Source organism: Salmo trutta, chromosome 26, assembly GCF_901001165.1.
Source record: "Salmo trutta chromosome 26, fSalTru1.1, whole genome shotgun sequence".
Taxonomy (NCBI): domain Eukaryota; kingdom Metazoa; phylum Chordata; class Actinopteri; order Salmoniformes; family Salmonidae; genus Salmo; species Salmo trutta.
In genome coordinates this window covers 5,167,516-5,182,570 of record NC_042982.1, presented here as the reverse complement: position 1 = coordinate 5,182,570, position 15,055 = coordinate 5,167,516, and the positions used below count along the sequence as shown (strand labels likewise).

At 43.4% G+C, this 15,055-nt stretch overlaps 1 protein-coding gene across 1 annotated transcript in view; it reads right to left on the bottom strand.

The window, feature by feature from the left end:
• LOC115162938 (glutamate receptor ionotropic, kainate 4-like) overlaps nt 1-15,055 on the bottom strand; it is a 462,700-nt gene that overhangs the window by 60,497 nt on the left and 387,148 nt on the right. The window contains exons 8-10 of the mRNA XM_029714471.1: nt 5,580-5,741; nt 3,335-3,487; nt 2,062-2,166 (exon numbers count right to left, since the gene is read on the bottom strand). Of these exons, the coding sequence (XP_029570331.1) occupies nt 2,062-2,166; nt 3,335-3,487; nt 5,580-5,741 (420 nt within the window). The remainder of the gene's footprint in view (nt 1-2,061; nt 2,167-3,334; nt 3,488-5,579; nt 5,742-15,055) is intronic.

Genomic DNA, 15,055 nt, shown 5'->3' with positions numbered 1-15,055 from the left:
CGCCACTTCTCCCTCCGCCGCAAGGCCGGACAACACACAGAACACAAAGATACAATTTCAACGCCAGCGTTTATCTCAAAGAGAGCCGTCTCAGAGATAAAAGCACTCTTCATGTGCAGCCAACAGAATCTGGGGCCAAAAGAAGAAGAAACCTCAGCATTAAAGGAAAGGTTCACCCATTTTGAATGTTACATAGTTTTTTTGTGCATCTCTGAGTGATTTTCTATCGATTCCCTGGGACATTTCAGGTTTTCATGTGTATCGGAGTTATTGGCATTCAAGCAGGCAGAAATCCGGCTGGTATGACGAAGCACTGTGATAAAGTCGCTCTCATTACACTGGAAGGGAATAGGAATACAACTTTAAGATCGTGAAAACGTCTATCATACATGTCAGATTTCAATACTGGTCGATGTCATAACTCGAGAGGATGTCTTCTCTTGAATGAGTCATTGATCATATTCCTACCTCAAGAAATGTGTAATTTAATGCAGGGTCTAGCACATTTTTCCTATTTGCCTGCCTACTTTAGTCCAGGGTGCATTGCATGATGCTGTTGCCAGAGGTATTATAGAAAGGAGATAGGAATCCAGTGAATGAAGGAAAGTATAACGCCCCACCAAGCAGACTGTCGACCAATTGCATTCATGTTGTCATGCTGCGTCAAGCAGTTGCTAAGCTAATCGTCGTGCAATCCCTTCTCAAAGTCAGTGTATATGTCGAGAAACGTGCCTATTGTCCTCGAAAGGACGTACTGTCACCATTCCAATGCTGTACGATATTACAGATAGCAAGTTAATTATCTCACGTCTCGGGAAAAGGTTTGTAATGTTGTACTTCTTGTTGACGAATGTTGCTAATGTTGGGTTTTTGAGCTAGCGCCCAATAGACTCCCATTCACTCCTTGAAGGAGAGGGCTCCTTGTCCCACCACTCGGTCCATTAACGTAGCACGGGCAACGTTTGTAATCTCCTCAAAAGTATATCTGCTGTTGCGAATGTCAGACTCCACTCTGTGAGGCACATTGATCTGCAGGTACAGCATAGTGAGATTGCAGACTACTAAATTGATAGTGCAGTTTGTTTAGGTGATTTTACAGCTAACTAGCTACTTTACATGCTGATATTGTCTTTGGTATTATTGTGTGTAGCTACGTTTGCTACCTAGCCAGCCCATAGAGACAGCATTGCATCGTGGATTTTGTAGTCGACTTGAGCTGCAACAGATTTCCACAACGATTTTCCATGTAGCTACCAACCTTATGATATTGCCAAAATGCACCATTAGTAAAAATAAAATATTGCTCTAACATATTAGTGTTAAATAACACTATAAATTAAAGGAATTAGTCGTTTTGGATGGATTTTTCCTTTAGCTACAGTGCAGCATGTTTAGTAGGCCATATCCATTGTAAGAGCACCGGAGTGATTGTGACGTGGCAAGGCCAAAAGATGTTTGACTTTGATCATGCACAGCGCCAGACCAGAATCAGTCTATACTGATGGCTAGCCAAATGTATACTGGAACTAAGCAACGTAACTCAACATGAAACCAACATGTCCTACTGTGAAATTAATTGATGCAGGTTTGTGAATTGAGGTGAAGTCCCGGAAGGCATTATAATAACACAGTTTCCTTAGGAACTCTTCCAAAATCAGCACCACTGTTGAAAACACTATACTGATTCAGATTAAGATACTCAGTAAAGGACACCAAAAACAGTTATCGAAAAACAAGATTAAAACCCTCCTTTCTTTCCCTTTCCTTCAAATTCAGCCATGCCTCCTGCGCCAGTCCAAATGGCATTCTAAATATTTAATAGTGCACATGGAGGGGTTTTGGATACCTCAGCACTTAAAACCATGCGGGTCAAGGGGATATTTCTACGACCAAACATCAATTGAATACATTATCATGGCTCCCCACTGCACCATAGAGCTCTATTACAGGATGTAAGGGAGTGCTTCACACAGCAGTTCTGGGGTAGTGGTAAAAAGAATAGGCCTGCGACCGGGCAAAACATTGTAATGTAACACTGTATGAACGGGAGAGTTACTTTACCTGCCTTAGACCGTCTCTACTGTTCTGCATGATCCGCAGCGCATAGTTGGACCGCTGGCCTTTGCTATTGAATTCAATGTGGCCCGTTAGTCCTTCCAATTCTACCTATCCCAGAGAGAGAGAGAACAAGAGAGAAAAGCTCCCATGTTAGTAAGGTGTTTCACTTGGTCTGCGACTGTTGTTTTTGCTGTCAGTAATCTGGGTTCAAATAGTGTTAGTTTGCTTTCAAATCCTTCAGCTGTGCTGGATTGAGGTTGCCTTGAGCGACAGAGCCAATGGAGTAGTTCCAAAAGGGAAAACTGCAAACCCTGCCAATCCGGCACTGCAGGCAAGGCTCAATCCGATGCTCCCAAGTATTTGAAAGAAAAATAAATACTGTTTGAACCCAGGTATGTCAGTAACTTCACATGCATGTCTGGGTTCGGTCGGGCTTTAGTTCCATATTGATTCAATTATCCAGAAGGGAAGCGGGCTGACAATTATGCTGCAACAAAACCCTAAGCCACCCCATCATCTGATACTGAGAAACCAGCAGTATGATCGATACGAGGGAGTCTCAAACGAAATGATTGTGTGATGACAAAGTGACGGTGGTAAAACATCTAAATGGCAAGAGATGAATCATTTTCAGATTTGCTTTTACTAAAGAAGAAAAAAACAGTCTGAAATTCAATACATGTCACACTCTAGTGTCTTGACGGCTCACTCACAGGCCATTTATTCCTAATGAGGGACTATGAGCATTACAGTGTGACAGCCAGTCAACCAGTCTCTAACTCCCTCCCTGCCCCCCTTCTCCCTGCTATAGGCTACAGATGAAGAAATAGGGGCAGTGACCTAGCCTGATCCCAGAGCTGTTTGTACTGTCTTGCCAACTCCTATGGTCTTAGGCGTATCAATGACAGCACACACAGATCTGGGACCAGGCTAGCAGTGACCCAAGTTAATGTGACAATATGACTGACTATATACCCAGTGGTAAGAGAAGGGCTAGAAGATAAATATATAAATATAAATACATAAATGCAAATATATTCAGCTGGTAGATCAAACAGTAAAATTTGGTTTAGGGGATAGGGATATCTACTGCAAAAAGATATACACAACAAATGGCTTTTAGTATAATGTTAACTAACACACTTGGGAGCATACTATATATCACAGTGCGCACTGCAGTCAAATTTTGCTCCACAAAGATTAATCTAATCTTAATCTTAAACATGACCAACAACAGAATGCCATTCCCCTCCTATCCAGAGTGGGGCGCCCTTACCATCCTCAGGTAGTTCATGAGGCTGGTGCCATGCTCCCAGATCTTGGAGGACTTGCAAGAGAGCTGCGTGGCGCCCACGTTCTGGCTACGGTTGAGCTCCTGGACCGCCGCCACCACCGCATGCACTGCGTCAAACAGCAGCGCCGACGAGAGCTGAGAGGGGTGGGGGTGGGGGGGTGGGATAGAGAAAGAAGAAGTAAAAGAAAGAAAGAAAGAAAGAAAGGAGAAGGGAGGGAAGGAAGGAAGAAAAGGGGGGCTATTCTGTGGTAAACACACACCGATCTTCCATTCTCCCTGACGCCTTGGGTCCGCTCTGGTCGGTCAGTGATGGGTTAAAACAAGCGATCCCCAAAATGCCATCCATTCAGCAGTCAGATATTCCATTAGATCGTTAGGATCCTCTGATGTGCTGACAGAGGGGGAAAAAAGCCGCACCACTTTCACCCCTACTGGAGCTGGCAAGCCCTGGCTGTTCCAATTACCACACATCCGTCGGGGTGGAGGTGGAAGCGCAGGAAGGGGGATTTGTCCTGTAGACTGTTTACATACAGGCCCCATCCGTGTATGTAAAAACAATTAAAATGCATGATGGCATAGATTATAGGAGGGAGAGAGGGAGTATTTCACTGTTATATGTCTGTATAATAAACCAATAAGCCCTGGCCCTGATCTGTTGTGCATATTGATATGGGAATATATAGATGATTGTGATGCACAGTAAACAATGAGCACCATATAAGGCCCATAACCATCATAATTTCCATGATATATCTCCTCCTTGCATAGGCCAATGTTGAATTGGACTGCGCTACAGGCAACAAAGTATAAACAACAGCTTGGAAAACAGTAGTTAGAGCGAGTGTGTACAGTGGTTCAGTGTCATTTGGATTCCAGGATGGAAAGTCGATGACAGCAACTTCCTGATCATAAGTCACGATTATGCACCATGTGACAAAGGGAGATGTCACTTCGAAATCAAAGTTGGTCAGGTCTTTTCATACCTCAAAAGTAGTCTAATATCAAAATGAATCCACATCTTACGCCATCGATTGTCATGCATTGAGGCATATACTGTAGCTGGATCTACAAAACAAATGGCCTGGAATGTGGACCTATCTCAATCATTTTTAGGTTTGAAAATATCTGACACACTTTGGTTGCAAGTCATTGTAACCCCCCCCCCCCCTCCATTCTTCCTCACCTCACTCTCTTCCGTCCCGCCACCTCTCTCATTCCCATGACACTGTTCAGCCGAGAGAGAGGGGTCTTTAAAAATGGGCCCTGATATGAAAGAGCTCCCTGGACCACTGCAAATGAATAGCAGGGAGAGAAGGTGTAGCTCGCTCTCGCTACTCTTGTTTTATTAGGGGCTCAGAGCTGTTACCCCTCCACTGCTCTTCGTGATCGATCTGATAAGACTACAAAATATCCTGTGATTAATTAAAGATAACTCCTAATTATGAGGGGGAAAAAACAACTAGAGAAAAACAGCTGGTTTCTAAAAAAACAGCAGCCATTGATTTTTCAAAATCTTTCTTGAGGGCTTAATTAAGAAACAAAAATTCAATAGACCCAATTAATGAATTCCTCGTCGCTCTCTGATGTCAGAAAACTTCTCGTTTACACAAGTCTGGTGAATTGGGTTAACATTTTTCAAATGCGGCATGGAAGAATGTTATGTTAATGTTATGTACTTCACTACCAGTCGCATATTCATTTAATAAGCATGTGGCAATTAACTAATTAGATCGTTAAGAATGACTAATTAACGACTACACAGACAACTGTATTAAAGGCATAGAAAGGCTTCAAGCCTTAACATTCTTAAAGATCTAATAGCTTGTAATGAAGCCGAATCTCGCAGACACTCGTGTGGGGATACCTTATAATATGAGAAAAGATCTGGAGTGTATTCAGGGGGGTGAACCTTTCAGAAGGTTGCAAGTAGATATTTAGCAAATAAAGGGTTCCCAGGAACAGGATTAAGAAACACTGCTAGAGAATAATATATTTTCTGCATATATCTGAACACTCTGTTTGGTTGCAGATGGAAATGTAACTAACAGAGCTGAATTTCCAATAGTACATGCTAGAGTAGAATTGGGAATCATCGGGTCTATTTGTTACATTTCTACCTGCAACATTACAGAACCTTCAGATGTAAATATATTATGGAGATCAGATATGATTGTCTAGCTGCTGAGCAATCCTCTCTGTCCTACATAAACCGGAACCCTGGTCTCACCGGTGTGCCGGCGAAGGGGGCGTGGTCACAGTTTTCCTGCCAGGAACGGTTGAGGCTGAGGAGGAAATCCTGGAAGAAGGGATGTGTTCGGTTGAAGACGGAAAAGCCCAGAATGTTCACCCGCTCACTGGGCACATCATCCAATCGCAGCAGAGAGAATTCCTGCAGAGGGAGGAGTCAGAGGGTTAAAGGTATAATGGTATTAGGTATGTACAGTGTGTGACAAGGGCATTGACATGTCCGACATAAATCATGTTTAGTTGCCTCGATATGGAGGAGATATGTGAATGAACGGAATATTTAATCAATGTCAGGGAAAAGGGCACATGCTAATCTAATACGTTTAGCCCCAATTTCATTGAATTACTTGAAGTTTCGTTATATTAAGTTCATTAATCCAGATGATTAAGATTCCTAACATGTACACAACCCACGCAATTCATTCAATGTGCGTGTGTGTGTGTGTGTGTGTGTGGTGTGTGTATGTATGTGGTGTGTGTGTGTGCATTAACGTGTGCAAGTGTTCCTTTTGTAGTTTAGCGCATATTCATACACGCATGGGGCAGGTGTGTACAGCCTGGAACGAGCCCATGGAAATGTGCCTGGGTGAAAAACAACTTATACTTTTATGTCCCCAAGTTCAGTCTGGTGGCTCCCGAGCGGTGGGGAGGACGTCACCAGGAGGTTAATAGAGATATCAGCCCAGTCACCCTCAGGTGTCAGTGCCAGCGTTACAGTCTATAACAGTGACGCCGCCTGTCACCTCGCTGAGCCCGGGGACAAGATATGAAGGGGAGGAGGTGGAAAAGGAGGAGGAGGAAAGGTGCCCAGGCTTCAGACAGTTTAGTCAGAGACAGACTACTCTACAGTGGAAGACAGGACAGAGGAGGTGGTGTGTCTGTGCTGAGTCTGTGTGTGTGTGTGTGTGTGTGTGCGTGTCTGTGTGCGTGCGCGAATGTGTCCAATCCTCAATAAGAGGTGATGGGGCTGGTGAGTTGAGTAGGAAGAGAATCATTCTGAGAACAGGAACCTCACAAGACACCGGCAGTAGCCTTTAAAATCCCAAGGATTAGATAAGGTAGCGTGTTAGCGGGTTCCTCTGCAGCACTAGATCAAAGCCCAACTAGATGCTGGTGCTCTTACAACAAACACTAGCAGAGTAGGAGAAGGTGAGCAGGCCACGGAGGAACAAAATATTTTTCATCAGAGCCCCTGAGGGAGAACAGAACAGGCGAAAGTCCCTGGTGAATTCCCTTAGCATCACTAGCTACAGACCGCAATGCAAACTGGCAGCCTTACGTCTTCCCAATCTAGACCAACAACACAGTGCTGTTTAGTGGTGACACAGCTCTTTTTGATTTACTCTCTCGTAGCCATGTTGTCTCTGTATCTGATTGAAATCAGTACATTTCTGTCCATGCCAGGTGAAGAAAAGCAATCTGAAAAGTTTAAGGCGAGTCGCTACACCCCAATCGAAGCTGACGCACTAGCTTCCGATGTTTTGATGTTTTCGAGGCAAACTCTTGGCAGATTGTTTTTGAACTTTCTGCCAAGTGCATTCAGGACATTGAGGACTTGAGATAAATAGATATTGAGGAGTGAAGCACACAGCACTTGATAAAAGGAAAGCTGAGTTGAGCCAGAAACAGTATAATCTCCGTGCTTAATTCTTTATGAATGAGTATTAAAATAAACATGCCGAAAGATTAATTTATTCATTCATTCATTCATTCATGAGAACATTTCCAACATGGACGGAGGTGTTGTTCACAGCCCTGAGTACAATTGGAACTACACCCCACATCTTAAAACATTTAATTATCCTCAATATTTATAATCAATATCTTTAATTATGAAAATAGAATAATATATGGGCACTGACCCTTCCTATACGGCAACAATAAAAAATAAACTACGAGTGGATACATTTTACACACACACACACACACACACACACACACACACACACACACACACACACACACACACACACACACACACACACACACACTTCAATTCCCTTCGCTTTACTTTAACCCTTTACACTTGTGGGAATTGGCCTATATGGATATAGATAAATTGAGATGTTTTTTACAGAAGAAATATGGAAAGCATATGCATAACCATGGTAGCAATTAAAAGGTAACAGTTTGGAGATTATGGGAAAATTATTAGACTAAAGCTGAGGACAAGAGTTCACCTGACACAACATTACACTGTTGATTTTAAGTGAGTTTTACATTTACTGTTCTTTTAGCCGCATTTGTTGACAATTATAGCTGAAACTACTCTGGATACATTAATTAACACGATCAGAATATTCTTGGAAAGTTTGGGGTAGGTCCAACATAAGACAAAACAATTACAAGGGTTTGAGTGAGAGGTCTAACTGGTGTATCCAAGTGGCTACACACCCCTCCAACGTGTGCACAGTTCCTAAGTAATTTCAATGCACCTTTATGACTCAAAGAAGTCAACTATAAGGTGTTTTTTGAGCTCTCCTAGCTGTGCCGTTGAGGAACTAGAGCAAGCGCACTTGTAGCTTTATTTGGAACACAGGCCTGCCTTCCCGCCATCACACAATTACTGTTGTTTAAAAATGGTCCATTATAAATCGCAATCTGGGTCAGGTGGGCATCATTTGAAATGTTGTTCTACTGCCAACTTGACTAGCTAAAATATTAAATACAATCTTACAGTGTTTGGCTTTCAAAAGGCAATTCAGAGAAGCAGATCACCATTTTGATGGGTATGGAATGGATTCATGAGTGCCTTCAGATGCGTGGTACACATATTTTATTCACAATACAACAAACATAGGCTCATTCTGTTCAGGACGACCCAGGGTATAACGCCATGTCATTTTGTAACTGTGCATCAAACATTGCGATCATAAATGTTGACACTGTATTACATGAGTTTTATGATTTGGAAATGTAAAGTGCACATTTGGACTCACGGGTGTTTGGCTTGTTGTATGACATCAAAGTGGTATTTATTATAATCCTCAACATCTCATATTTCAAAATACATCGAGTCCTCTTAATTTACAACATTTCCCTCACTCAGACAATTAGTGGGAAGGATGGGGGCAAATTCTTGTCACCCGCAGTGCTCAAGTTCAGAAAGGATGTCAGTCAAAACCCATACAGAGCTGTGAAGAGGAGACCCTGAGCTCTGACGTCATGTATAGAATGTTACTATATAGTCACTGCTGTTCCAATTTAGGGGCTTATCAGTGTCCAAATCTGCCATTTTCAACCCGTATACAGTTACAAGTGTAAAGGGCTACGACATTCGAACAGTTAAGTTAAAGTCCCCACCACACCTTTATTGACTACCATTTGCGCGCTGATAACAGTTTCATGGTCTTCCCATCCCTTTTCCCCAGTGTATCCTGACAAGCCCAACGGGATTGGCCCCATGATTACTCTTTAAGTGCACTTTAACAGATCATTAGAAGAGGAGCCCGTGCAAATGAGATGGTCATTAAGTGTGCCCCTCCTGGGTACAGTCAAACACATGAAACACAAGGTCACCAAATATCCACCGGCGGCGTCTGGAGAAACCTAGCTAGCAAAATTGATACTTACTTTATTTATTTAAATAACAAAGTTATGAAACGCCTAATTCCCCTGTGTGGAAAGGTAATTGCCCTCTTACACTCAATAACTGGATGTACCACTTTTAGCTGCAATTTATATTTATATTTTTTATTTAACCTTTATTAAACTTGGCAAGTCAGTTAAGAACAAATTCTTATTTACAATGATGGCCAACAAAAAGGCAAAAGGCCTCCTGCGGACACGGTGGCCTGGGATTAAAAATAAAAAATAAACACAATATAAATATAGGACAAAACACACATCACAACAAGAGAGACAACACAACACTACATAAAGAGAGACCTAAGACAAAAACATAGCAAAGCAGCAACACATGACAACACAGCATGGTAGCAACACAACATGGTAGCAGCACAAAACATGGTACGAACATTATTGGGCACAGACAACAGCACAAAGGGCAAGAAGGTAGAGACAACAATACATCACACAAAGTAGCCACAACTGTCAGTAAGAGTGTCCATGAATGAGTCTTTCAATGAAGAGATTGAGATAAAACTGTCCAGTTTGAGTGTTTGTTGCAGCGAACTGAAAAGAGGAGCGACCCATAAATGTGTGTGCTTTGGGGACCTTTAACAGAATGTGACTGGTAGAACAGGTGTTGTATGTGGAGGATGATGGCTGCAGTAGATATCTCAGATAGGGGGAAGTGAGGCCTAAGAGGGTTTTATAAATAAGCATCAACCAGTGGGTCTTGCAACGGGTAAACAGAGATGACCAGTTTACAGAGGAGTATAGAGTGCAGTGATGTGTCCTATAAGGAGCATTGGTGGCAAATTTGATGGCGGAATGGTAAAGAACATCTAGCCGCTCGAGAGCACCCTTACCTGCCAATCTATAAATTGTGTCTCCATAATCTAGCATGGGTAGGATGGTCATCTGAATCTTACCTGCCAATCAATTAGTTTGGCAGCTGGGGTGAAAGAGGAGCGATTACGATAGAGGAAACCAAGTCTAGATTTAACTTTAGCCTGCAGCTTTGATATGTGCTGAGAGAAGGACAATGCACCATCTAGCCATACTCCCAAGTACTTGTATGAGGTGACTACCTTAAGCTCTAAACCCTCAGAGGTAGTAATGACATCTGTGGGAAGAGGGGCATTCTTCTTACCAAACCACATGACTTTTGTTTTGGAGGTGTTCAGAACAAGGTTAAGGGTAGAAAAAGCTTGATGGACACTAAGAAAGCTTTGTTGTAGAGTATTTAACACAAAATCCGGGGAGGGGCCAGCTGAGTATAAGACTATATCATCTGCATATGAATGGATGAGAGAGATTCCTACTGTCTGAGCTATGTTGTTGATGTAAATTGAGATGAGCGTGGGGCCTAGGATTGAACCTTGGGGTACTCCCTTGTGACAGGCAGTGGCTGAGACACCAGATTTTCTGACTTTATACACTGCACTGTTTGAGAGAGGTAGTTAGCAAACCAGGCCAAAGACCCCTCTGAGACAACAATAATCCTTAGCTGGCCCACAAGAATGGAATGGTCTACCGTATCAAAAGCTTTGGCCAAGTCAATAAAAATAGCAGCACAATATTGCTTAGAATCAAGGGCATTGGTGACATCATTGAGGACCTTTAATGTTGCAGTGACACATCCATAACCTGAGCAGAAACCAGATTGCATACACAAGAGAATACTATAGACATCAAGAAAGCCAGTCAGTTAATTACTGACAAGTTTTTCCAACACTTTGATAAACAGGGAAAAATAGAAATAGGCCTATAACAGGTAGGATCAGATTGATCTCCCCCTTTAAATAAAAGACAAACCATGGCTGCCTTCCTAGCAATGGGTACCTCCCCAGAAAGGAGAGACAGGTTAAAAAAGTTGGAGATAGGCTTGACGATGATATGGGCAGCAACCTTAAAGAACAAAAGGTGGAAACCATCTGACCCAGATGTTTTTTTGGGGTCAAGTTTAAGGAGCTCCTTTAGCACATCGGACTCAGTGACTCATCGGACTCAGAGGAAAAAGAGGGAGAAGATTCGGGGATAGTCGCATTAGAAGGGGTGGGAGATGAGGAAATGTTGGACGGGCAAGGAGGCATGGCTGAGTCAAATAGAAATCCTGACTTAATTAAGTGGTGATTAAAGAGATCAGCCATGTGCTTCTTGTTAGTAACAACCACATCATCAACATTCTTTTATTCAACCAGGGAAGTCAGTGAAGAACAAATTCTTATTTACAATGACGGCCTAGGAACAGTGGGTTAACTGCCTTGTTCAGGGGCAGAGCGACAGATATTTTTACCTTGTCAGCTAGGGGATTCAATCTAGCAATCTTTCAGTTACTGGCCCAATGCTCTAACCACTAGGCTACCTGCCACCCCTACATTAAGGGACATAGTAGCTGTGAGGAGGAGGGTTTATTCTCCAGGTCTTTAACCGTTTTCCAGAACTTCTTGGGGTTAGACACACAAAGAGAGAACTGCTCCTTAAAGTAACTAACTTTGGTCTTCTGGATAGCCTGAGTGCACTTATTTCTCATTTGCCTGAACGATAGCCAGTCAGCCTGAGTATGCGTGTGCCGAGCCTTTCACCAAATGCAATTCTTGAGGTGGAGTAACTCTGCAAGATCATGGTCGAACCAGGGGCTGAACCTGTTTTTAATTCTCATTTTCTTTATGGGGGCATGTTGATTAACAATACCACTGAAAATATCAAAAAAGAAGGTCCAAGAGTCTTCGACAGAGGGGATCAAGCTGATTCTATACCCTTTTACAGAGGCCAGTTCAAAAAGGAAGGCTTGCTCATTAAAGTTTTTTAGCAAGCATCTATGACAAATCAGGACAGGTCGTTTCACTGAGCAGCCATTACGAACACAGGCTGTAAAACAGTGATCACTAAGGTCATTACAGAAAACACCAGACTGATACCTATCAGGATTATTTGTGAGGATAACATCGAGGAGAGTAGCCTTTTCTGGGTGTTTGGAGTCGTACCTTGTGGGATTGGTAATAATCTGAGAAAGACTTAGGGAGTCCCATTGATTTAGGACTTGGTCAGGTGGTTTAAGCATGTCCCAGTTTAGGTCACCTAGTAGGACAAATTCAGACTTAGTGTAAGGGGCCAGGAGAGAGCTTAGGGCAGGTAGGGTACAGCTGGTGCTGATGGAGGACGATAGCACGGAGCAACAATCAACAAAGAGCTATTTGAAAGTTTAATCCTTAAAACCAGCAAATCAAATTGTTTGGGGAAAGACTTGGTAGAGACAATCGAGCACCGAAGGTGATCCTTGGTAAATATTGCCACTCCCCCACCTTTGGAAGATCTGTCTTGCCGAAGAAGGTTATAACCAGAAAGGTTAACATCAGTATTCAAAACACTCTTCCTCAAACACGTCTCAGTAATGACCAACACATCTGGATCGGAGCTGTGAACCCACACTTTCAATTGATCCATTTTTGGTAATACGCTTCTAGTGTTAACGTGCAGAAAACACAGGCTTTTGCGAGAGCAGAGGATGGGCATACGACAAGGAGAGCTCTGTAGTGCTGATTTATGACATCTGAATGTGCATCAGATGGCAGCAAGATCATATTGTACAACAATTTCATCAGGTAACATGAATACAAGGCCGGCGAGAGGTGGTTAGAATAGGATGGGAGGCCAATAGAGAGTCAGACTCCTGAGTGTGGGAACAAACAAAGTCTGTCCAACGGTTGGGTAAAGAATGTTTGTAGTCAACAAAGTATGCAGGAGTCATGAGGCAAATAGCAAAATATGAAAATGCACAATAAAATAATAAAATATATAACGACTTGGGGCTAGCCATTGTAAGTTCAGAGTCTCTCGCCCCAACAGTGCGTGTGTGCTGGAGAGAGGGGTGAGTGTGGTGGAGGTACATGTACCAGACAGGGGGAGACAGATCAGGGCAGACGGTGAACAGATCGCCAGGTGGAATCCAAGAAGCAGTGCAGCAGGCAACAGGAGTAGGTGTCACACCCACTTGGGAGAAGCTTTTATTTCTGGAGGCAGATTTCTTGTAGAAAATGCCAGTGAATGGTCTTTGAACAGCTGCTTCAGAGGACGCTTCAAAGACTCCTGCCACTTGTTGGGCCCAAAGGCCTCAACACCTTTTACTTCACACCTTAGTGCTAATTGAATTTGTATCTGGTCTGTCCTTGCAAGCCTGGGAGCCTTAATTCACCATTCAGTCCCCATAAAATAAAATATATCATTGTAATGTACTTTATTTTTCATTGGCTTCCTGTTAAGGCAAGGGCTGATTTCAAGGTTTTACTGCTAACCTACAAAGCATTACATGGGCTTGCTCCTACCTATCTTTCCGATTTGGTCCTGCCGTACATACCTATACGTACGCTACGGTCACAAGACGCAGGCCTCCTAATTGTCCCTAGAATTTCTAAGCAAACGGCTGGAGGTAGGGCTTTCTCCTATAGAGCTCCATTTTTATGGAATAGTCTGCCTACCCATGTGAGAGACGCAGACTCAGTCTCAACCTTTAAGTCTTTACTGAAGACTTATCTCTTCAGTAGGTCCTATGATTAAGTGTAGTCTGGCCCAGGAGTGTGAAGGTGAACGGAAAGGCTGGAGCAACGAACCGCCCTTGCTGTCTCTGCCTTGCCGGTTCCCCTCTTTCCACTGGGATTATCTGCCTCTAACCCTATTACAGGGGCTGAGTCACTGACTTACTGGTGTTCTTCCATGCCGTCCATGGGAGGGGCGCGTCACTTGAGTGGGTTGAGTCACTGACGTGGTCTTCCTGTCTGGGTTGGCGCCCCCCCCTTGGGTTGTGCCATGGCGGAGATTTTGTGGGCTATACTCGGCCTTGTCTTCGGACGGTAAGTTGGTGGTTGTAGACATCCCTCTAGTGGTGTGGGGGCTGTGCTTTGGCAAAGTGGGTGGGGTTATATCCTGCCTGTTTGGCCCTGTCCGGGGGTATCATCGGATGGGGCCACAGTGTCTTCTGATCCCTCCTGTCTCAGCCTCCAGTATTTATGCTGCAGTAGTTTATGTGCCGGGGGGCTAGGGTCAGTCTGTTTCATCTGGAGTATTCTCTTGTCTTATCCGGTGTCCTGTGTGAATTGAAATATGCTCTCTCTAATTCTCTCTTTCTCTCTTTCTTTCTTTCTCTCGGAGGACCTGAGCCCTAGGACCATGCCTCAGGACTACCTGGCATGATGACTCCTTGCTGTCCCCAGTCCACCTGGCCATGCTGCTGCTCCAGTTTCAACTGTTCTGCCTGCGGCTACGGAACCCTGACCTGTTCACCGGACGTGCTTGTTGCACCCTCGACAACTACAATGATTATTATTATTTATGAACATTTTAACATCTTGACCATGTTCTGTTATAATATCCACCCGGCACAGCCAGAAGAGGACTGGCCACCCCTCATAGCCTGGTTCCTCTCTAGGTTTCTTCCTAGTTTTTTGGCCTTTCTAGGGAGTTTTTCCTAGGGAGTTTTTCCTAGCCACCGTGCCTCTTTCACATGCATTGCTTGCTGTTTGGGGTTTTAGGCTGGGTTTCTGTACAGCACTTTGAGATTTCAGCTGATATACGAAGGGCTATATAAATAAATTTGATTTGATTTGATTTCTTTCATTTTTCGTTTTCTTCTTGGCTTTCAAAATAGCATCAGACCAAACACTACTCACTCAGTTCCAGGTCTTGGATGCTGTGCTCAGGTCTCTGCTGTATGTTTGCTAGAGCACCCTCTGTAGAGCTTGAAAACAGGAAACCTTGGAAGCAATAATCTCTCCAGTTAATTTTGGTCAAAATTAGGTTGTAGGTGTTGCAATGACTGCAACCAAATGCTTCCTGTAGTTGTTGATCAGTCTAACACATTGCTGTGGAGGAATTATGGCCCACTCTTGCAGA